At 35.3% G+C, this 24847-nt stretch overlaps 1 protein-coding gene across 1 annotated transcript in view; it reads left to right on the plus strand.

Moving 5' to 3' along the window:
- The first annotated feature begins 2715 nt into the window (after positions 1–2715).
- Positions 2716–24847, plus strand: part of SCYL2 (SCY1 like pseudokinase 2) — a 31486-nt gene continuing 9354 nt past the window's right edge. Inside the window, exons 1-14 of the mRNA XM_070755914.1 lie at positions 2716–3122; positions 5991–6191; positions 7444–7601; positions 8196–8340; positions 9035–9184; positions 10739–10960; positions 12271–12387; positions 12998–13123; positions 13376–13552; positions 14086–14208; positions 14959–15072; positions 17419–17551; positions 19890–20008; positions 23351–23451. Of these exons, the coding sequence (XP_070612015.1) occupies positions 6015–6191; positions 7444–7601; positions 8196–8340; positions 9035–9184; positions 10739–10960; positions 12271–12387; positions 12998–13123; positions 13376–13552; positions 14086–14208; positions 14959–15072; positions 17419–17551; positions 19890–20008; positions 23351–23451 (1862 nt within the window). The 5' untranslated portion in view covers positions 2716–3122; positions 5991–6014. The remainder of the gene's footprint in view (positions 3123–5990; positions 6192–7443; positions 7602–8195; positions 8341–9034; positions 9185–10738; positions 10961–12270; positions 12388–12997; positions 13124–13375; positions 13553–14085; positions 14209–14958; positions 15073–17418; positions 17552–19889; positions 20009–23350; positions 23452–24847) is intronic.

Here is a 24847-nt window from a genome sequence, read left to right on the forward strand (position 1 = left end):
TCCAGTAGTCCTTTTTATTAGATCTGGTGGAAGAAAAGGGCAGCAGCTGCTAAGCTGAAGACAAAGGTAACAAACTGCAGTGTCAAATCTCTTAATAGAGAAATATCCCAAGGAATTAAAATTGGAAGGGGCCATTCAAGTTATTGAGTTTAGACCTACACTTAATGTAGGGATTCGGTTCAATTTTCTCAGACTGTCTAGCCTTCATGTTAACAAAAGGCAAAGATTGGAGAGCCATTTGTATGAAATGATAAGAGAACTCCTGTCCTAGTTATAGGTTGGAATAGAAAATATCCCAGAGTTATACTCAATTTTCCAGACTCTACCATGATTGTTGGCTTGTCTCGGTTTAACTAGGCTATGAAACCTTCAACAACACCGAGCAGAGAATTTTAACAGAGCGTGGATGTGTGATAAAGCCAAGACACAGACTTAGTTAAATAAGTATTATTTACATATAAACAAAATATAAACAATCCATAATAAGCACGAAGCAATAAAGAATAATAAGCACTGAGCAATTACAAGATTAGCACAAAGCAAAATACAATATAGATAATAAGCATGAAGCTTATACAAGAAGATACGCACGAAGCGTAAACACAATTCCCCCTCTCAGGCAAAGTGAAAAGTGACTGAGCAGAATAATGAGCTTTTATAGCTTCAATGAGGAAGTGACGAAACAGCCTTGAATATTAACTCTTCAAGTACAAGTTAACTCTTTGAGTGCACATTAACTCTTTTAAGTACAAGTTTGGTACAAGTGTACAATATGCAGTTTACAATGGCAATCCCTAACAACCATGTACCCTGTACTAATAATGATTTTACTTGTGAGAAAGGTTTTCCTAACCTTCAGTTGAAATCTCTTTGTAACTTAAATCCATATCCTCTTCTATGGTGTTTAATAGAAAAGTGGTATAACATACATTGGAGCTTCATTTTCTCAAGGTTATAAGTATCTAGCTCCATTAATATCGCCTTATAGAATTTAATTTGTAGTCTTCTTACAGTTCTAACCCTCATTGCTGATCTATAAATTTGTAGTAATTTCTCCAAATCCTTTACAAAGTGAGTTCAAATCTGAATATAGAAAAGTAGTTACGATGGGGACTGATAAAATTTTCTTTCTTTTTTTCCCTTCTTTTTTCTTTTTCTTTTTTTCCCAAATCTGATAAAATTTTCAAAGCCTGATGTGTTTCAAATTGGACATTTGTTCCAACAATATTTTATGTTGTACTCTACCAAATATTCTGTCTTTCATACATACGTTTTACTTATAATAGGAATGCGTATGTATAACCTGGCTCTTTTGGGTAGTTGTGGATGCATATAGTTGGAGTCAGGAGATAAAATTTTCTCAGGGTAAAATGTTACTAGCCTCAAAAGAAATGGTAACATGCTGTCTTTCTATCCAACTATATTCGATGACTTCTTATCTTCAAAGTTATCTTTTGGAGCAAGATTTTACAGCTGATAGGGAATTAATTAGATCTAAAATGAAATTGATCATGTGATCTCTTCCAGCATTCAGGCAGGCACATGAGAAACAGGAATAATTTATCTAGAGCATTACCTTCTTCAGAACTTTTAGCATTTGATAGCATTCAGTAATTCAGCTGTGGTTGAAAAAAGTACTGTTGGGTCTATGGTATCCTTGTTTGTTGACAATGTCACCACTAGGACAACACAGTAATCTTTGTTACAGTACATGCTAAAATAAGCAGTCTCCTCAGAAATACTAAGGCAAAATATTATATTGAGAAGCAACCATCAAGTCTTTTAAATGCCAAGATGTTTATGCTCCACGTATGATCCACAAAACCTGGATTTTCTCATAATTCTATTTATAGTATTCAGTTCTCATACTGATGTTCAGAATCAGCAATTTCTTCAACAAGTGGGAGCAGCCAATACAAGTAGTGATAACTGTGTATGCATTTATGTAATTTCATCATGTATGCAGTATGTAAACGTAATGTGTGTAATGAATTAATAATATATAATTTGCTTTCCCAGTTCGTTTGTATACTCACAATTCATACATTGCTGTTTATTCAATGAAGTACTGGTAGTCCTCAACTTACAACAATTGAGCACAAAATTTATATTGCTAAGTGAGAGAGTTAAGGAGTTTCACCCCATTTTACGACATTTCTTGCAACAGTTAAATGAACCTAACCTGGTTCTTAAGTGAATCTGGCTTCCCGATTGATCTTGCTTGTTACAAAGTTGCAAAAGGCAATCACATAATCCCAGGACACTGCAAGGGTCATAAATTTGAACCAGTTGCCAAGCACCTGAGTTTTGATCATGTGACCACAAGGATGCTGCAAATGTGAAAATGATCATCACTCATTTTTTTCAGTGCCGTTGTAACTGGTCATAAAATGAACTATTCTAAATTGAGGATTACGTGTATCACTCCTCATGCAATATACTAATACTGTATACTCTCACCTGGTCACATGGCCAGCATGCCACTCCCACAAAATAAGCCACATCCAGTGTAAATTTTTTTGCAGCCCTTCACTGACTTCAACTCCCAGAATTCCCTAGCCAGTTGGGGAATTCTGGGAGTTGAAGTCCACTAGGCTTAAAGTTTCCAAGCTTGGAGACTCCAGCCCTATATTACAAGATCCATAGAATTCTTTATTGGCCAAGTGTGATTGGCCACAGAAGAAATTTGTGTCTGGTGCATAGGTGAAGTCAGCCTTCCCGTTGAGAGAAGAGCCCAAAACCGAAAGGGAAGTTGCAGCGTCTTCGAAAGCTTCAGCTGAGGCACTCCTGAGGAACGCTCGCCCGGCGGACGGAACGTGCACCTCCCTCCAAAAGCCCACCGCTTCCACAGACAATCAAGCGACACCGAAACTACCGTTGGCAGCGCAAGCGGTGGGCGGAGCTTCCTCCGGCACAACTTCCGGCCCTGTTTCTCTCGCAGTGACAACCGGAGAGGCAGGCGACGGAAGCAGCTGAGAAAAAAGAAAGAAAGAAAGGGGAAGGAGCAGCCGGGTCAGGTTTGGGCGGCTGTGGTGGTCGCCATGGCGTAGCCGAGGAGCCTGGTCTGCGCTTTTGGGTCAACCACGCCCCACGGTGGGCCTGGACCGTTTCTTCAGGGAGAGGTGAGCCGGGTTGAGGGCGGCCTTCGGCTCTCCGGTGCCGAAGAGTGGCCTTTAAAAATCTCGGAGCGGGGAAAGGGCCCTCCGTATATCGCATGGAGGGCCCGAAGGGTGTAAATACTAGGCAGGCAGGGACAGGGGAGTCGGGTGACGTTATTCCTCTCCGCCGTGTTTTCTGCTGTGGTGTTTTTTTCTCGATCTGTCGGGGAGAGCGACGTGGCGGGAGAAAAAAACGAGTAATAAAAACAAGCTTCTTAACTAACAGGCTCTTCCGGTTAAGAGAAAGGGCTGCTTCAACCTCCTCCTGCTTACACGGTGAATATCTCCTCTCTGTTTTAGGCGTTTCACTTAATCCGAAAAGAATGGGCTGCTATTCTGACATCTCAAAAAATACCAACGTTTTTTTTTTTAAAAAAAGAAAAGAATAGAAACGCTTTTGCTCTGAAGTGATCCCAGAGTTAATTCATCGATTTTTCTCATTAAGATCTTTAATGATGCTTTTTCTCAAAAATGTTTCTGTCATAGGTTGAAATCAGTAAAACTGCATTTTCCTCCATTTAAAACATTAACCCGGTCTGACATCTCAAAAAATACCAACGTTTAAAAAAAGAATAGAAGCACTTTTATTTTGATTGATTGATTGATTGATTGATTGATTTGATTTGTATGCAACCCTTCTCCAAAGTGATCCCAGAGTTGATTAATCTTTTTTTTAATGAACAATGTAAATGATATTACAGCACATTTAAAAGCACATTTATTGAAATACCAAACTGAGCATAAAAGTAATATGGGCTGAGTATATCTCATGTTTTAATTGGCCACTTATTGTGAGAGAAAACTGGCTTGGGAAATCTCAGCCAAAACACTTAATGGGATTGCCCTGTTTTGAAGAGTACTGCTTCACAGAAAATTAAATTTTTTACTCTTTTTAATGTGTCCTGGGTCTTATGAACCTTTTTTTCTGACAACTCACTGAAAGTAATTTCTTGTGAGCTATGGGAGCAGTTAAATAGAAATTGCTGCCCTTAACATATATCCGAAATGCTACTGATGTTCCAGTCAAAAGTATATTTAGCAAACTTTACATTGAAAGTAATGGAGTTGAAATACTTACTTCCAGGCTTAAAAAAGCAGGGCAATTATTCCCAAATTTGCTTTTGCTGTTATGATGAGCTGAAATCATATGCATTTATGTGTGATTAGGGATAATTAAACACCTTGTTACAAATTTATATTTTGGTTGTTCTCTTCTCAGTTTAAAAGGGTAAATTCAAGTTATTTTCACAGATATGTCATCTCCCTAAGTCACACATAAAGCAGTTTTTGGGTAACCTGTTTGGAAAGAAAAAAATTAGCCTGGCATCTTCATTGTCTTTTCCTCTGGAAAAGTCACAGCTGATAGTCCAACCAGAACTGCCCAAAGGATCTAAAAACCCACACACACATAGATAGTAAAATAACAAAAAGGTACAGCACAAACATTAAAAAAGCAGAGATGGGGGAAAGAGTGGTTATGCTGCCAAGAAAGAAAATCTAAAAGGGGGGCGAAACATGGGTAATAATTTTGTCCTTAAACTAATAATCTAGAGCAGGGGTGTCAAACTCACGGGCCAGGGGCTAGATTCGGCCCATGGGCTGTTTAGATCTGGCCCGCGGGGCTGCCCTGGAAACAGCAAAGGACCAGCCCTCATTGCCTGTGTTATAGTAGAAACATCCTTTTAGGCCATAAAAGTAATATGAAAAATATCAAATATTTTTTCAAAACTAATATAACATTCCAATTTCTACTACAGTATATCAAAATATCAATCATCAGGTGAATGTTGTCAGATAACCAGGCTTTCTAATCACAGCCCCACCTGTCCTTTCAGGAATCATATGTCAAGGAGAACCCCCAGATTGCATGTCTGCTCTTTGGCAACATTACCACATCTTTGAGAGCAGTAAATGGAACAATCATGAATATAGAAAATTCTGTAACTGTTTCATTTTCTTAGCATTAAGTGTGAATCTGTTCAACTTCATTCAGTCATACATTAAAGAAAATGTTGACCGAAGAAGATTTATTACTAAAGGAACAATCTGATAAACTTTGCAGAAAGCCAGATGAAGGAGGAGGAGTAGAAAAAACCGTCTTAGATAGGCACCATCTTAATTCATACATTAAGAAGGAGGAGGAGGACAACCATATTCACACTTGCAAAATTATGTTGCAGTAGTTACCGGTAATCTCAATGAAAGTAGTTTTAGGTCTATGTGGCATCTGTTTCTTGGACTGGTGTATCTTGTAGGATTCACATATACTGCCTGAATGTACTCGGTCAAGACTGTATCTTGACCGATGTGGTTTAGGATTGAGATTCATCATCATCATAACATAAAATCCCCAAACAATGACCTCAGTGCAGCTTTATGTAGGTGTTTAAAAGAAATAGAGAAACTGTACCCTGAGGTACATCATACCACACTATTCAAAGATTCAGTTTTGTCCACTAATACCATATAAGTTTGCCCCTCAACAAGGAACAGAACCACTGCCAAATAGTGCCTTTAATCAACTCCCCCAAGTGACCCAAATAATAAAATGGTCCTGTATTTAGCTGCTGTGAGATGTAGCAGAATTAAGAGTGTGAAAAATTCCCATCAGTGTCCCACTGTATATTAGCTACAACAGCAAACAACGTTGTTTCAGTTCCATGTACACACCTTATTAAAAGAAATGCAGTTAATTGATTTCTTGAGAATGTATATTTATTCATTTATCAAATTTACTTATTTATTAAAATTGTTTGCCACTCATCACAAGTCAATATTGATATCCAAGTAGTAGCATTCTAGTTCCAATTTTAATAATTATTTACTTTATAGGTAAAAAAACTGCAGAACATAACAATGGAGTTGATGCTAAATAAATTGAAGAGCACTGTTACAAAAGTGACTGCAGATGTCACAAGTGCAGTCATGGGAAATCCTGTAACCAGGGAATTTGATGTTGGTCGCCACATTGCTAGTGGTGGCAACAAACTTGCTTGGAAAATTTTTAATGGCTTTAAAAAGTCAACAAAACAGGTAAGGTTTTGAGAACAAAATCCATATAATCACAATCGAAAGAGAGTATGTAGCTTATAATCACTGAATAAAAGATGTTGATTATGCTCAACATTATTATATTTGTGGAAGTGATGCTCATATATGTTCCTGTTTAGGTTTCTAAAATGTCTCAATATTTAAAAGTTACAAGAAAACTAAAGAGAATTAAATACATACTATAACTTCTTAGCTTTCAATCTGTAAGTAGATATGTGAAGTCTATACTAATCTATCTCAAATGTGCGCTTATATTGTTATTGAGTATTCAGATATCGATAAAACAACTTGAATATATCTTTACTTTAGTGTGGTGGGGTTATTGCATTAATCCTGTGATAATTCCAGTTGTTGCCACACCGCCTTGATCACATTATCAAAATGATCACCTAATGACTGGTGATAGAAATTCCAGTCCAAATTAGGGTTGTTGTCAGAAATATTGGTAGGTGAGAGTGATTATGTATGAGTTTGATAGATTTATAAATAAGATACTTCGTGTCATAGTTCCCTCTAAGCTGAGCAGTGAGCAATCGCTCACTTAAAAATCATCATCAACTCAGAGTTTTCCAAACCTGCCCAGAAGCCGAGAGGGAAAGAGTGAGAGGGAAGGAGAGAGAGAGGAAGAGAGGAAGAGAGAGAAACAGAGAGGAAGGAAAAGAGAAAGAAAAAGAATGGGAGTAAGGAAGAGAGAAAGAAAATCAAAATCTAGTTTGAAACTAGCTCAACTATTTAAGTGGCATTTTGATATTGATAGAGTTGCCCTATTATGAGCTCACTGTTACAGACACACAGTACAGTATTTTATTTTGAAATTCTCTGAGGCAAAACAGGGTGGGTTTTTTGTTTGTTTGTTTGTTTGTTTATTTATTTAATTAATATTTCTGTGCCGCCTAGTCCCGAAGGGACTGCCGCTCAGACACTATACTTTTCCGCCCACCCCCCAAAAAATTAGAGGGAACACTGCTTCGTGTTACATATAATTTTTAATTAGTAATTATTTTGTGGTTCTAACTTTACCTTTAAATTTTTTTTCCCCACATACTAAGTAATATTCAAACATTAAGTCGAAGACCACCTGTACAAGATGGCAATTCTCTTATAATGGTGATATGACTTGTTTTCAATTAAAAGGCATCAAGAAGAATTATTTTAAAGTAAAGTAGTTTTCTTTAGTAAGATACACATAAAATATAAATGGTTCATTAACTACCTTTGTATACCTTATGTTTAGGAAGTGGCAGTCTTTGTATTTGATAAAAAACTTATGGATAAATATCAGAAATTTGAGAAGGATCAAATTATTGATTGCTTAAAACGCGGAGTTCAGCAGTTGACAAGACTTCGACATCCTCGACTGCTAACAGTGCAGCATCCACTAGAAGAATCCCGGTAAAAATTTCTGACACTAAAGTAACAATAGATTCAAAATCAAAACAATCTAATAATTGGATTCCAATGAGTTTTAAAAACTGATGACCAAAGTGCAGTACAGTATAGAGTACAGAATTGTAAAAACCTGATTTCTAAATAAAGCAAGGGTTTACAATTTATACTCATATTGTAAATACTTTTCAAATATTTTATACCCTGGATATAATGGGTGATGAAATTCATGCATTGAATTCAGTTTGCATTCTGAATGTGAGTCTTATAAGAAAAAAAATCAAATGAATCTATTTAAAATATTCAGAAGTTTCATTTCATTTTCTTCTTCCAGAAATTCTGAGAACCTTTAAAGGATTTTAACTGGTATTGATTCTTGCAAAATAATAGTGATTTTTGTAGTTGGGATTTTGGCACGTACTGTTAGGATTTTTAATTGAAATATACTTGTATTCACTTGTGGTGTCCTGTGAATTTTCCAGATGCCAGTTTGCTATGCAACCTATAAACTACCTTTATCTTTTTTTAAAAATTGAATGCTTGGAGTGTTTAGTAATACTATCCTTGGTTTTTTTTTTGTGTTTGTTTTTGTTTTTTTAGAGATTGTCTAGCATTTTGTACAGAACCAGTTAGTGCAAGTTTGGCTAATATACTGGGTAACTGGGAGAATCTTCCTTCACCCATACCATCTGACATCAAAGAATATAACTTGTATGATGTGGAAACGAAATATGGCTTACTTCAGGTATACATTGACTTATAACTTACATCAATTATGATAAATCATAATTGTAATCCATTCACAATTGTGTATGTTTGTTTATAAATGAGCAGACGTATTCTAATTTTACCAGACCTGAAGGCAGGAAGACTATTCATGACTAAAGATATGAAAGTAAACATATTTGAAGAAATGGATCTTGCGACATTTTGCATGCTGTGGTCTATTTTTGAACACCTTAATGTATTCCATATATAAAGGAGGCACTTAGTTCATATTATTTTCCTTCTACAGAAAGAAAACAATAGAAGTACTGTTTACAATAAAAATTATAATACATTTGTACATCAATTCCTTGCATGTTGTAAAATAATCTGCAAGTGAATTCACACATTTTAGATAATTAAACATTTCAGTCCTCAGACGCTTTCGATTGTTAAAAAATTTTCTTGTTCAGATATCTTGGTCATTTGCATCCTACTCTCTGTGTTCTAGAATAGTTGTTATTGTGTAAATTGTGCACAAATTTCTCACAAATAAGAAGGGCTTAAAGACCTAATTCTAATTGATTGGATGAGCAAGTATGTCTTGGTTACATTGTGTGGAGTATTGAGATAGTGGTTGCAAGCAAATATATAATCCATCATAATAAGTAAGTTCCAGAAAACTGGGGGGGGAAAGACATTATCACAAGAATATAACTTGTCCTATCCAACAGGTTTCAGAAGGCTTGTCATTTCTACACAGTGGCGTGAAAATGGTACACGGTAACCTTACTCCTGAAAACATAATTTTGAATAAAAGTGGTGCATGGAAGATTATGGGATTTGACTTCTGCATTCAATCAATAAATCCATCTGAACAAGAGGTAATAAATTGTTTAATGTGTTATTTTTCTTAACTGAAGCCCAGCTGAAAAAAATAAGAATCTAATACTTAGCTGATTTTAAAGTTTCTAAAGTTTACAAAGAGTTAATATGTGACTTTACCAGGTGGACAAACACATAATATTATCATAGATGGAAATTTTGTATAAGATTTGTCATCTGTACCTTTTAGTACAAAATAAGATTTTATGGATTTTTGAGGAAGTTATGAAGGACAGGCTAGTTATTTATTCATTTATTTTATATTATTTATAAACAATAGCCTCAGTCACAATCAGTAGTAACAATTCATCTATCCAAAATGCCTGGGGAAGCAGCCAGGTTTTCATTGGCTGATGAAAGGCTAAGAGGATTGGGTGATGACAGACAGGGGTAGTGATTTCTGACATGCCTGGGATAAACATATATCCATCCTAAGATAAAAATACAAGAAATAGTATAAGGGCAGACTAGATGGACCATGAGGTCTTTTTCTGCCATCAGTCTTCTATGTTTCTATATTCACCACTATTGCAAGATGGTATTGTTTGATAGGACATGGAGCAAATCTATCTGTCTGATGAGTCAAAAAAAAAAGAGAGAGAAGATGACAGTCCTACAGGTTTCCTCTCATATGCCGTGGAGATAATTTATAGATAAAGGCAATCTTTTGCTAGGGCAGCTCATAGAACACTGGTATTATAGTCATAACAGGAAATACCTAACACTACCTGCACCACCAAATCCTGAACCAGTTGCAGCTTCTAAGTATTTTCCAAGGGCATATAAAATGCATTCAATAATCCAGTTGGGAAGTGAGTAAGGCATGAGTCAACATTAGTGAGTAAGGCATGAGTCACTATAATCTAGAAATGCCCACAATTGATGTATAAGGCAAATCTGTACAAATGCCCCACTGGCCATGGCTGTCACCTGTTCTTCAAGCAGGACCTAAGAGTCCAAGAGGATTCCCCAATATACAGAGTCAAGGATAGCAAACCCCCAGAGTAAGGGGGCCTTAAAACCAGGGGTAGGTTGCTCCAGGTTTGGACCGGTTCACTCGAATCAGTAGCAACCCGCTGGTGATATTAGGATGACATCACCGAACTGGATCAGTTGGTGCCAGTCCCTGGGTGACACCATCTATTTTTAAAAGAATCCTTTCTGACCATGCGCAGAAGCTGAGTTCCAGCATTGTGCATGCGGTCGGCATTTATTTTTTGGCTTTGTTGTTGGTTTGGGGGGGAGATTTTTTGTTACTGTGCATATGTGCATGCGTGTCCATTAGGTGTGGGAAGGAGCCGACAGTGAGGTAGGTTGGAGCCCACCTCTGCTTAAAACCCACAGCAACTTGATCTTGCCGTGGTTGAAGCTTATTCTCTCTCAACCATTAGGTATCTAACAACCCTAAATTTAAGTAAGATAATATATATATTATGAAGAATTTTTTTGCTTTTTTCACGTAATATAGTATTTTTGAAAGTTAATATTACTTGGCTAGAGTAATACATTTTATTGTTTCAAAATATATGACTTCATTACACTTCTTATTGCAGCCCAAATTCTCTTCTAAAGAATGGGATCCAAATTTACCAACTTTGTGTCTTCCAAATCCTCAGTATTTGGCCCCAGAATACATCCTTTCAGTAAGCTGTGAAACAGCTAGTGACATGTATTCTCTAGGGGCAGTTATATATGCTATATTTAATAATGGGAAGCCAATTTTTGAAGTCAACAAGCAAGATATATATAAAAGCTTCAGCAGACAGCTGGATCAGGTACATTTAAATCTATTAACATGTATTTTCAAATACAGGTAGTCCTCAACTTATGACTGGTTGTTTAGCAACCTTACATGTACAACAGACTCTCCAAAAGTTACTTATAACCTGGTTTCAAAGTTACGATTGCTGCAGCACCCCGTGCAGTCATTTGCCCTTAAGGCTGAGTGCAGGGATGGTGCAGCATTCATCCACCCTGCTGGATCCCTGCAGCTACTCATGCACCCAGGGGAAATCAGGCTGACTGTAAGTGGATGCAAGTCAACTGGAGTTTGGAAGCTGTCACTAGCAATCTTCTCAGTGAACAAGCAAGAGGAGATCGGCTGTTCTGTGCTCGACAGCTTCCTTCCCACTCAAGAACTTTCACGACTCAGCATGCTTTACAGCCCAGCAATACTCACCTTTCCGTTTTTTGCAGTTTCTGAGAGAGGCACCCAGATCAGCTTCCTTACAGACGTAGCCTCCTGGCAAAGCAGGTGTTATTCTTGCAACTCTTTAAGGAAGCTCCACAAATAAATAGAGTCTCTTTAAAAAGTGGAGCCTCCTTAAAACAAAACTACAGTATTGTGAGAATAGGACCTGTTGCAAAATGGCATGAGTTTGCCCCGAGTCTGGGGTTATAGAAAACTGATGCTATACTGGGCCAGGCATCTCTTTCTGAAGAGGCAAAAAACAAAAAGGTAAGTTGGACACTGCTGAGCAAGCAAGAGTCCTGCACGTCCTTGGGTGGCATCTCCCCTTGTTCAATTGAGGTTTGCAAGGTCTGGATGGATTGATCTCCCTTTGCATGTTGGAGATTGCAAACACTCATCAGCCTGATCTCCCCATCCTTGCTGGATGGAAAGGCAGCTGGAGGTTTCAAGTTCCAGCTAGCTTGATTTCCCTTGCTGGGTGGGTGGGAAGTATGCTGATATGGGTTGCCTCAGGAGGTTTGGGTAGCCATGGGAGGTAAAGGGCAGATGATCCCATGCCTACCTAGGCCTCCCAGAACCTCCTCTACCTGAGGCACCTTGTGCTCTATTTAATAACCTTCAGCTTTGTTTATAGCTGCATCAGAGAGACAAGGGAGGCTATTTCGCTTAAAGGTCACTGACATGCAGCAGTAAAGGGCAGGCTCCATTATGGTTGTATTTCCAGGACTACCTCTATTGATTTATAATGGCTGCTTTCAGATATTAGACTTGATTTGTGGACATGAAAGTGTATATTGTATGTGGTGAAATTCTAAACAAAAAGATTTTTATATAACACATATTACAGGCAGGGATATTTTGTTGTGAATAATGGATTGCATGTGTTCTGTACAGCTCAGTCGGTTGAACTCCAGTAATCTTCAGAACATCCCAGACGATGTCCGTGAACACGTGAAACTCTTGTTAAATGTCACTCCTGCAGTCAGACCAGATGCGGACCAAATGACTAAAGTGAGTAAACAGAAATAACTGCGGAACATAAGGCTAGTCTTCAATTGTTATAACAGTGGCAGTAGGCTCAAGGTTGACTCAGCCTTCCAAGGTTGGTAAAACGACCCAGATTGTTGGGGGAAATATGCTTACTCTCTGTAAACCGCTTAGAGAAGACTGTAAAGCACTGTGAAGCAGTATAAAATCTAAAATCTAAAAAATGAATATAGAGTTTTAAACTGTTCTGTTAGAACACTCTGGTTTATGGGATATTAGAATGTAAGTGATTACATTTCTCTTATTAGCAGAGCCAGTGCTCAGTAATTTCCTGATTTTTTTTTGGCAAAATACCTTTTTAGAGACTATTTGTAGTTGCCTAGAAAATAAGTGATACTTACGGAATACATTAAAAAAAATGTCTATTTGATGTTCGATTTTTATCTTTATTTTTTAATTTTAATTTAATTTAATTTATTCATTATTAAATTGTATACTGTCCTACTCCCAGACATTCAAGACTATTCATAAAATAACCTGTTAACCTTAATTAAAATGGAATGCTATTGTACTTTTGATAAGCCAAATATATAAGATATTTATCATTAAATATTCCTTCCTTATCTTTTTTTAGATACCATTCTTCGATGATGTTGGGGCTATGACATTACAGTACTTTGATTCTTTATTCCAAAGGGATAATCTTCAAAAGTCACAGTTTTTCAAAGGGCTGCCAAAAGTTTTACCAAAACTACCTAAGGTTAGCAACATCCAAATATCATAAGAAATGCCTGCACGATGCTGTATATTGTAAATGAAATGTGAATTGTATTGACTTCCTTTCGGGATTGATAAATGTTGCCGATTTCACTTGTTTTACCAAAAGCGGGTTATAGGATGCACCAGTTATAAAATTATTTTCGAAAATACTGCATTTTTATTTGTAATATTTAAGCTTAATCATATAAATCTTACTGTATCTTTGAAAAGTAAGGTATCTATTTTCTTTCAGCGTGTTGTAGTGCAAAGAATTTTGCCTTGCTTAACATCTGAATTTGTAAATCCAGACATGGTACCTTTTGTTCTGCCTAATGTTCTGCTCATTGCGGAGGAATGTACCAAAGAAGAATACATTAAACTAATTCTACCTGACCTCAGCCCTGTCTTTAGACAACAGGAACCAGTCCAGGTACATTTGTATCTTATATGTTATTCTTGTTTCCTATTATTGAGCACTTTGTATTTCTCATTAAATATTGACAAAAATGTGTGCCTTAAAGTCAGATTACACTGACATGCTGAAAAGGAACGATAGAGCTGTTATACTTTCATAAAATGTATTCAGTCTATAGAGTTCCAGCCATAGTTTATTTCAGAGTCCTAGATGGAATTCCCTGGAATAGATTTATGCCAGATGAGCAGACTTAGTTTTGAAGTCTAGTATTTTGCATTTTGTACATTTACTGCATTCTGCTACACATTCCAATAAGTATGTACTGATCCTTTCTATTTTAAAATTGGTGCTCTTGTTTTCCATGCTTCCAGGCTAGCAACATGGTAAGTGACTATATTTGATTATTCATACATACATACATACATACATACATACATACATACGAATACAGATTGGTACCAAATGTTACAGTGAAAGTTATTCTGAAATATTAGTGTGATTAACAAAATAAGTGAAAGTAATTTTTAAAATTTACATTTCATAAACAGATTCTCTTCATATTTCTTCAAAAAATGGATCTACTGCTAACCAAAACACCTCCAGACGAAATAAAGAATAGTGTTCTGCCAATGGTTTATAGAGCCTTAGAAGCACCATCAATTCAAATACAGGTCTGAGAACCATATATTTTGTATATATAATTGAAATGTATTTGGGATCTTTGAAAAATGCTGTTATCCTATCTTTATTTCTTTTTATTTGTTTCTATCAGTCTTTAGAATAAGTTACAAAGCAATAAAATATTTAAAAAGCAGTATGAAGCAGAATGTTTAATGTTTGCATTTCTTTAATTTTGGAATATCACTTTTTCTTACAACATTTATTATATGAACTGATCATTTTTCAGGTCAAAAGGAATGAGAACAAATAAATATTCCTTTCTCTAGAAATGTGTAAAATGTTTCAAGGTTAAAAAGTTCTGATCCTAAATGTATCATTCTGACTTTCAAATGCTGTCTGTTCTAGTTTCACAAAAGCATTCCAAAGTCAGGGCATCCTGTTCCAACTTTACTGGAAGCATTTGGCTTAAAAGCAAAACTATTCTGAACATTCACATTTGGAATGGCGAGTTCTATTTCACTATCAGCTTATTTCATGAATGAATAGAACTTCTTGTTCCAAACTAACTTTGTGATTCGGGTAAGGTGAGAGTGATCCAACTTCAAAATGTTTTACACACCTGTGCTTCCCACACTCCATCCTTCATCCTGCCTTTGACCTAAGTATACATTTTATCTTAAAATATTAATCATTTAGTGTGAACAGAAATTAAAAACAATGGCTTGAAAATTACTTTTTCAAAAAGTTAACTCTAATCTTATCCAATTTTTATTTGACAATTGTGGTCTTTTTATTTGCAGGAACTCTGTTTAAATATAATTCCTACATTTGCCAACCTTATAGACTATCCGTCAATGAAAAATTCATTGATACCAAGAATTAAAAATGTATGTTTACAAACTTCATCTCTTGCTGTAAGTTTTAATACAGACTTCTTTATAATTGTTTTGTATTTTGCTTTAAAAAAAAAACAATATTACTTGATCTCTAGTGGAGGTGGGGGTTGTATTTTTAGCAAAAAATATTTTGATTGTATATACCGGTAGCTAATATTTAAAGAGTGAAATAGGAGCTTACCACTTAGTCTTACCCTTACCTCATCATGCCCCCTATTTCCAAAATCTATGCCTCTAAAAAAGAATTTCATTTTTTAGATTCTCTATGCAAAGGATCTCAATTGTATAGAATTTCTAATACCATAGGGACTTTTCACATAACCATATTGTATTATTTTAACTTTTCAATTCTCACTGAATGTTCACATATTGGAATTGGCTCCAACTATGTACAGATATGTATTAAACAGATGTTGAGAGTTTCTCAAATTGTATTAAATATCTACATATGAGGAAATTCTGTATAAAATATTAAGCAAAATTTAGCAATTTAAGGATTGCTGAAATTGTCAATGTAGCTAGTCCAATGACTAAATTAAAATTTATTTTTACATAAACATTTTTCAGGTCTAAAGTAATTAATTATCAGAACATGGTTACTTCCTACAAAATTTGAACTGTAGAGTCCTATGCCTTTTAACGAAAAGATTATGGCTTAATCATAAATTAAATTTTCCCATTTATCTTTAATCTTATCCTTTAGTTGATTATTATATTATCAAATTTACATCCATTTCTCTCATTTTTCTATTTCATTCATCTGCTGCTCTAAATACTTACAATTAAAAGCTGATTGGGTGAAAAGCTGATATCTAGATCGTATTTTACTTCCTGATTACAGTACTACTAATCTATGACAACATATTTCTTCCTCCTGCTGTTGGAATCAAATTAGATTAAATCATCCCAGAGATTTATGAATACCATTGTACTAATTGAACATCTTTTAGTGGACTGGTTGAGACTTGGACATTTCCCAAGTGCTTAGTCCACTGACTTTTTAGTAACTGCTACCTCATTTATATACTAATAACAAAGGTGACAAGTGATGAAATAGCAAGGCATTAAAATGATATAGCTCTCCTGCTTGAGCAGGGATTTGGACTAGAAGATCTCCCAGATCCTTTCCAACTCTATTATTCTGAATACAATGAAGCATCCATATACACTTTATTTTGTAGCACCGAGGGAGCAGAGGCATTGGTCTTATCCCTAACTCTAACTGCAGGAAATCATCCAAGGGAATTGTTTAAAATTATTGGGTGACTTGCTCTTTAGTACTTTTGGCTGCATGAGAATCTGTCCAAGCTTTATTATGATAGTTCAAAATTACTTAAATTAAAAACAAAATTACTTAAATTCATGTTTCTTCGGATGTCACTTGAAGCTGTACTTTAATGTGCCTCCTGTACCATTTAATAACATTTATCTGAGTCGGTTTCATAATTAGCCTCTTGAGGAAAGTGGATATTGTTTTTATATTTGTTCACACCATTACCTGCATATTGAATTTCTTCCTGCCTTGGCTTCTAAAAATTTCCAAAGATCTATCCTATCAATGATCATTCAAACTATTATATATTTGGACTAATTTTAACAACTATCAGTTGATATCAGATGGTATATTTAGGCAAACTGATGAGCAAAACAGCAGCTTTACAGCTACGGTAGTTGTTAAATGAAACTAATTGTTATGATCCACTTCATTTTGGATTTAAATCTAATTTAGGACAGATTAATATTTTTGTAAGTCATCTTGAGCCATTAAGAGTCTGTATAGCATATGCATTTTATAAATAAGCATTATTATTGTTGTTGTTGATGGTAGTGGTGTTGAAATGACTGCTGGTTTGATGGCATTCTCCATTTCTCTCCCTTGTTCTTTGCTCTCCACCCCATCCATTTTTTTTTGTTATATTGATGTATTCTTATTTTTTCATTATTTATTTATTCTGTTATTTTACTTCTGGTTTGTTTATACTCTTTTCCATTTATTCCTTTTTATTTTTGTAACCTCCCTGAACAGTCCCACAATAAGATAATTTAATTAACAAATGAATTTGCCTACTTCATATTAGGTAATAGGTAGACTATCTGAGTTTAAAAAACAAAACAAAATTTTTACTATATTTTTCATGCAACAAATTGTTAAAATTATACTGTTTTTGAAGCTTTCCATGTAAGAATAGGTTTTCCCTTCCTTTCTGTACGTAAACCCACATTGTTTAAGTCTGGAAAGGATATATAGGAATTGCATTCAATGTGCACATAGGTTTTGCCTTATTAAATAACTTGTTTATGAAATTTCATTCTAAATCTCCTTTATTCATAAAAGTTCAGAGGATTTGTTAATTTTTTTGTTAGGTGCGTGTAAATTCCTTAGTCTGCTTGGGAAAAATTTTGGAATATTTGGATAAATGGTTTGTTCTTGATGATATTCTGCCTTTTTTGCAACAAATTCCTTCCAAAGAACCTGCAGTCCTTATGGGAATCTTAGGTAATACAACTTTTTGTGTGTGTGTGTTGTGTACTGTAATTCTTCTACAGTACTTTCAGTGTACCGATTCAAAAAACAATATGTTTATAATATGGCTCAGAGGTGCATAACTTGTTTAGTTTCCCAAAATTTTCTTTTAAATTCAAATACTGTATCAACATACATTAACTACCCAAGAACATATTATTTTCAGGATGTCCAGCAAACTTGGGAATCAGGGAATTATCAGGGAAATTAGTTGATCGGGAAATATCAGGGAATCATCAGGGAATTTGTGGAAAAAAATTGGAATAAATCGGGGGGGGGGGGGGCTGTATTAAAATGTTTAAAAGTCAGGGGGAAATCATTTTTTAAAAAACGGATCGCGCTACCTGGAAGAGTCAAGCAAAAATGAGCATAACTGTGACAACAACTTGCTTCCTCAGCTACCGATATTTCTCCACAGTTTAGCCCTTTGGTATGATGTCATCTACGACCAAGCCTTAACTAGATCGCAGGCTACAGGGAAATGTCAGGGAAATATCAGGGAATTTCAAAATGCTTCCCCCCTGGATACTCTGATTTTATCTTGTTGAAAAAATGATCAACTTCAACATCTTGTTTCCCTATCCCCTCAAATTAAAAGAAATACAAAACATGTTTATATATTTATAATTGCATGCAACAGTTTTGACAGTCCTGTTCAAGTTTCAGTTTCAGTGAATCCCTAAATGAACAGAACCTAACACCAGTCTCTGTGTTGTACAAAATTAAGCATGAAATCTTGCTGCAGATGTAAACACAATCATGTTTATGTGTAGTTGTTTACAGATTCAAAATTATCTGGGTATCTGTCTCACTTTTAGCCTGCATTAGCATAATCAGTCTATCCCACCACCCCCTACTTTTAAATCCTACCTGAATCAGTGCATAAAATCATCTGATGAATTCAGCTGCAGCCAGTAAAGGTTATTTCTTTTAATAAAAAGATCCTTCTGATTTTGTTTGCTACCATTTTTTGCTCTTTTTGTAATATTTCATTCGGCAGTCAGAAAAACTTTCAAAATTCCCTCTAGCCAGCCTTCTATTTCTTCTTTCTGGAAGATTTTTCACTCTTTATTGAAGACTTTCATTGGTTCAGGAAGGTCTTGCTATACACAATAGATTATTTCCTTGCAAATTTTCAGTAACATACCAGTCTGGGAATTACAAAGTACATGTCAAAGTCTTTGTCTTACTTTTCTGTAAGTTCTTTATGATTCATTGTTACCAGCTTCATTTTCTTCACTGACTATAAAACCCCATAGGATTCTAGTACTTTGTAGTCTTTGCTATTCCAAAAGACACTTCTCTACATTCTGTCTCAGAGATATGGCCAAATACTGTATTTCAGAACTCAACTTTAGTGATAATTTAAGAGACCAGTCTCTTGCTTAGAAGAATTAGCAAGTTGGGCTCCAGTGTCATTTCTGATACTGGCAATTTTACAATACACTGAAACAATTCAAAGCCCCTGGAATAATCTAAATCTACTTAATGCCAGCACCAAATAGGAACTCCCAATTTTAGCAAATCTATTTGAACACATAGATCTTTGTTATGTAAGCAACATTTCTAGTCAGCTATTCTAGAATTAACCAAACTTTTCATTTTTTAAAATAGTAATCCGTGAATTCCATTTTCTAGATCTTAATCAGCTTGGAAACAGCTCTAGCAGAGATTTTCCTTGGTCTTCCTTGTCTTGACTTCAATAATTACATGTAGCTTCTGTTTCTTAATAGCACACTAGCAGAATACGTTTAGAGATTTTTAAAAATAGATTTCCCCTCCTTTAGAAACATAAATTATCTTCATTCTCAAAGAGGCAGACAGTTGTCTAGAGGAGATCATGGTTGCTGAAAGTAAATATGACACTCACAACCTGAGAAATTAAAAGTGTCAGAATATTCATCTTTACCTAGTTAATTGTAGCAAGTGAGTCACCCTCTTGGGAAATTATTAACAACTTAAAGATAATGTGATTAATTTGGAAGCGTGCCAAATTTCTATTCTTGTCATATTCACTACAGTATTACTTGATTTTGTAAATAACTACAGATAAATAATAGGTATTCCCTCATTCTTTTTTTTTTAAAATAGTTCTTTATGTTATGTATCCATTTCTAGTCTTTTGAAGTATGTAGACAAACTGGGGAGTTTATCGGTATGTTTGTATGCATATATATAATTGATATAGATAATTATTGCAATGAAAGTTTCCATTATTTAATTGAAACTAGTCTTGTGCTCAAAATAAAATATAATGATTGTGATTCATTATAACAAGATAAATAGCTAAACTATTAATGTTTCATAACAGGCATTTACAAATGTACATTTGGTCACAAAAAGCTGGGAATTACAAAAGAACAACTTGCAGGAAAGGTGCTCCCACATCTGATTCCTCTTAGCATTGAGAACAATCTTAATCTAAATCAGGTAAGATGATTAATCATATGTTTTCACTGTAAAAATGTAATACCGTTCATAAAGAATCCAAACTTGGATCACAAATGAGATATTCATTTCATATTTCATTATGTTGCATTAAAGCTATTTTGAATGCAATTCTTCAAAAGTCAGGGGAACTGAAATGCTTTTGATTTCATCCCATGATTTCTTTTGATGGAGGAGCAGACTTTCTAATTTGGAGCCTTCTTTAAAGAAAAGATCACACTTAGCTTGAACCAGTTGAGTTGTTCTGGTTTTTTGAGTTGGTGATGGTGTTGGAAATAGAAACATAGAAACATCAAAGATTGACAGCAGAAAAATATCTCGTGGTCCATTTAGTCTGCCCGTATACTATTTCCTGTATTTTCTTTTAGGATGGATATATGTTTATCCCAGGCATGTTTAAATTCAGTTATTGTGGATTTACCAACCTCGTCTGCTGGAAGTTTGTTCCAAGCATCTACTACTCTTTCAGTAAAATCATATTTTCTCATGTTGCTTCTGATCTTTCCCCCAACTTACCTCAGATTGTGCCCCCTAAATTATAAATTATAATTATAAAATTATAAAATTATAAAAATAACTTTCAGCATAGGTAATATGTATAGTCTTTACAATGAAGTACAATTTTGCCAAAGAGGTGACATCAGTGTTGCCTTAAGTCAGGACTGTCAAACTCGCAGCCCACAGGCCAGATGCATCACGCTGGCCACACCCACACGTGGTTTAGTGAAGGGGGGGAAAGTCCTAATATGCCACATGATGCCACTGTGACGATGCACGTTTGACACCCATGTCTTAAGTTGTAGTGGCTTCATCATGGGATGGTATTCATTGTTCCCTCCCCTGCATCCACATGCCTGTGGATATATTTTGACCTCACTAAGGAAATATAAATTCAATGGTGTTTATAAATAAGAAGGCTGCAAACCGGAAAGGGGCTGGTGATTTGAATGAAAAGTATATTGCTAGCAAGTAAACCTGGACAATTTCATAAAAATAGTGTGAGGATTTAGGTGTTTTAATTAATAAAACATTTAATTAGTTCTTTGTTTCTCTTTTGCTCAATTGGCTACAATATTACAGAAAGTACAGTCATCTGATTAGATATCCAGCATTTTCCAAACATGTGAAAGAAAGCTTATAAAGAGCATTAATATTGCTTTATATCCTCCAAAGTTGTGATCACTGACAAAAATCATCTATTCTGATCAAGAAACTAGAACTATTAATCATAAAACAACAAGCCTTTGCCTCCATCCCTATCCTTACTTAAATCCTCTTTTTATGGAAAACCTGAAGAGAAATATATCAGTTTCTGCAGACTTCCATTTCCATGCCCTAATATTTAAATCACTAATAATGTTTCAGGGCCAAAATGTACTTAACATTTTTATGCCATTATTGAGTAATAGCATTACATTTATTTGCCTGAAGGTTTTGGAAGGGGCAACTGTCTAGGGCAATGTTTCTCAAATAGTGGGATGCCACCCCCTGGGGGAGCGCAGAGTGATACCAGAGGGGCATGTGTGACCCAATGGAATATGTGTGGTCCCTCTCAATTGATTCCCCTAATCAAAAATAAGTTCCACTGAGTTCTGTGGGACTCACTCCCTGGTAAGTGGGTAGTGCAGCCTTTTCCGGGCCAATAGTTTGCAGCTTGTAATAAGTAAAATATAATAAACATTAACATTCCATTGGGGGCCAGATTGGAGAGTTGGGGTATGTGTGCGAAATGTTTAGTTCCTCATGGGGGGGGGGCATAACAGAAAATAATTGAGAATCTGGTCTAGGGAATGTTAAAAGAGCTGCTTTAGACCATACATAGACATAGACTGACGGAAAAAAACATTGAGTATCATTGTATTTAAATTATTTGGAAAATAAATGTAAAACATTTACATTCATAGATAATAATAATAATAATAATAATAATAATAATAATAATAATAATTTATTAGATTTGTATGCCGCCCCTCTCCAAAGACTTGGAGCGGCTCATAACAACAATATTAGATCATGTTAGGTACAGAAAATAATTTTGGTGTACTTTGGGGACAGTTCACAAGGCAACTTAATTTGTATTATTTTAAGATGGTACTATTTTAGACCTTAATACTGCACTGTTGTGTACACATATATGCAAGTGTATTCCCTTTTAGGATAAGCAATGTTTTGCAAAGTGAAGGGGGGGAAAGAAATAGTAAAGAAAAGAAATTGAAGGAAGATGATAGTAGAAAAAAAGGAGCAGGTTGGATAGTAGTTAGTACCAACATTTGTGATGACTCTAGTCCCATGATGGGGAACCTATGGCACGTGTGCCAGAAATGGCACACAGAGCCCTCTCTGTGGGCACACGTGCCATCGCCAGCTGCCGTTTTCAGGTCATCTTATGGGCTTTTTTCCAAGCTGTTTTCAGGCCAAAAAATGGCCTGAAAAACAGCCTGAAAACTGCCCCAAATACAGGCATACGCATGCCGGCCAGGTGGTCTTCGGGTTTCCACACAGTTGCATGCACACGCATGCGTGTTCTAGTTTGTGCACTTGGGGCCAAAAAGGTTCGCCATCACTGCTTTAATCTATACAGTTCTGTCCTTGCAAACCATTCTTGTTTTTATGACATCCGTACCTCAATTATTAGTATGTTACTTTTTTCTTGAATTTTTTCAGTTCTTTTTGAAATTCTTATCAATTCCATCCAACCATTACTTTCTTGTTTCCTTTCTCTTTTGTTTTGCAATTTGATCCTCATTCTTTCTTCCAGCTTCAGTTCCATATAACAAAGTGGACAGAAGTAAAGGCTTATATGCAGAAATGGTAACTTCCTTTATAAACATTCATTCCTTGCAGTATTTTTTTCTACCAGCATTTGCATATCCTAATATTTCTCTTTTATCCATTTCCCCGTTTTTAAGAAGCATTCTATGGTACATTAGTTTTCATTCCTATACTTTTCCCCCCACCATATTCAGGTTCTCAACCAACAACATAGCAGCACCTTTCTATAAAAATACAGATTCATTTATTTCACTAGTCAAACACACTATTAACATCACTACAATCCTTATAAATTTAATGAAAAATATAAAAATATAAAAAGCACACAAGGCATGTGTTCTTATATTACATATACTTTGCAGTAAGTATATGTCATTGGATTCAGCATGTCTTCTAACTGAGTGTGCATATGATTGCTGAATGTCACACTGTGTTCCTCACAATGATTTTGTGGTGCCCATTTTAATTTGTTACATTTCTCTTGGTGCATATTCTATATTAGAAGACTGGTGTTTTTCATATTTCTTCACGTTAAATATATTTCTTTTCTAGTTTAATTCCTTTATTTCAGTCATAAAAGAGATGTTAAATAAATTGGAAGCTGAACACAAGACCAAACTTGAGCAAATCCATGTTATGCAGGAACAACAAAAGTAAGTATGTTGAAACATCATGCTATCACAATGAATTCATGTTATTGTTTTGCTTTTTTAGGTGATTTTTTTGGTTCTCTTGAGTTTTTCTATCTAAAAAAACTAGATAAACACTATTAGAAACATAGAAACATAGAAGTCTGACGGCAGAAAAAGACCTCGTGGTCCATCTAGTCTGCCCTTATACTATTTTCTGTATTTTATCTTAGGATGGATATATGTTTATCCCAGGCATGTTTAAATTCAGTTACTGTGGATTTATCTACCACGTCTGCTGGAAGTTTGTTCCAAGGATCTACTACTCTTTCAGTAAAATAATATTTTCTCATGTTGCTTTTGATCTTTCCCCCAACTAACTTCAGATTGTGTCCCCTTGTTCTTGTGTTCACTTTCCTATTAAAAACACTTCCCTCCTGGACCTTATTTAACCCTTTAATATGTTTAAATGTTTCGATCATGTCCCCCCTTTTCCTTCTGTCCTCCAGACTATACAGATTGAGTTCATTAAGTCTTTCCTGATACGTTTTATTAGTATATTAGTTTATACTAATAGGTTAGATATTAATATTCTACTGCAAAGAATTTTATGATGCTTTTCTTAACTTCTTCACAGTCCTATAAAGTTAGTTAACTGCCATTCATCTTCACAGTTGAACAGTTTGGAATAGATTTTACATATAAGCAGACTATGAACTTTATCTTCCATAATCTTGGGTAGGAATTTAGTATTCTACACCAAACCACACTCAATAATGGCTGGACTAGTGTCAGGATGAGGTCATTGTTTTGAGTTAGAAACTTTGGCCTGCCACAAGTAGAATAGTACTGTGGGAATTGGGGAGAGATGGTTGCATGAGAGGGAAAAATACTAGTCACAACAAATTATTTCCAGAGATTCAATGTCATCTTTTGTTCAGCACCAGCCTGAAGTAAAGGGGATGATCGTGGACATTGAGAGAACCGGAATGGTCCGTGTGATGAACCTTAATCTGGGTGAACTGTAGGAAAAGTAATTATCAGGTTGACTACAGTTCATAACCAACAAGGTTCTGTTAATAAATTGGAACTTGAAAGAAGGCCAAGATTTGGACTCTGATTTATTTCTCGGATATTAATTGCAATGCTGATACAATACATGTTAAACCATAATATTCATTTGATTTGAGTTCATGTATGAACCTTGCCACACAAATATATAGATTTGCATTATGTATGAGTTATGACTTCAGCATAACTCATGAGCTAGTATACTACATGAATTGAATGATTTACAATTTGAGAACACTTTAGGTATATGTTTTAAATTTATATCCAATACTGTTATATAGTTAAATGACAAAAAACATGAGAAATTGGAAGAATCTATGCTCTGTTATATGTATTTCATATAATTTAA

The sequence above is a fragment of the Erythrolamprus reginae genome, chromosome 6 (genome assembly GCF_031021105.1).
Source record: "Erythrolamprus reginae isolate rEryReg1 chromosome 6, rEryReg1.hap1, whole genome shotgun sequence".
NCBI lineage: Eukaryota > Metazoa > Chordata > Lepidosauria > Squamata > Dipsadidae > Erythrolamprus > Erythrolamprus reginae.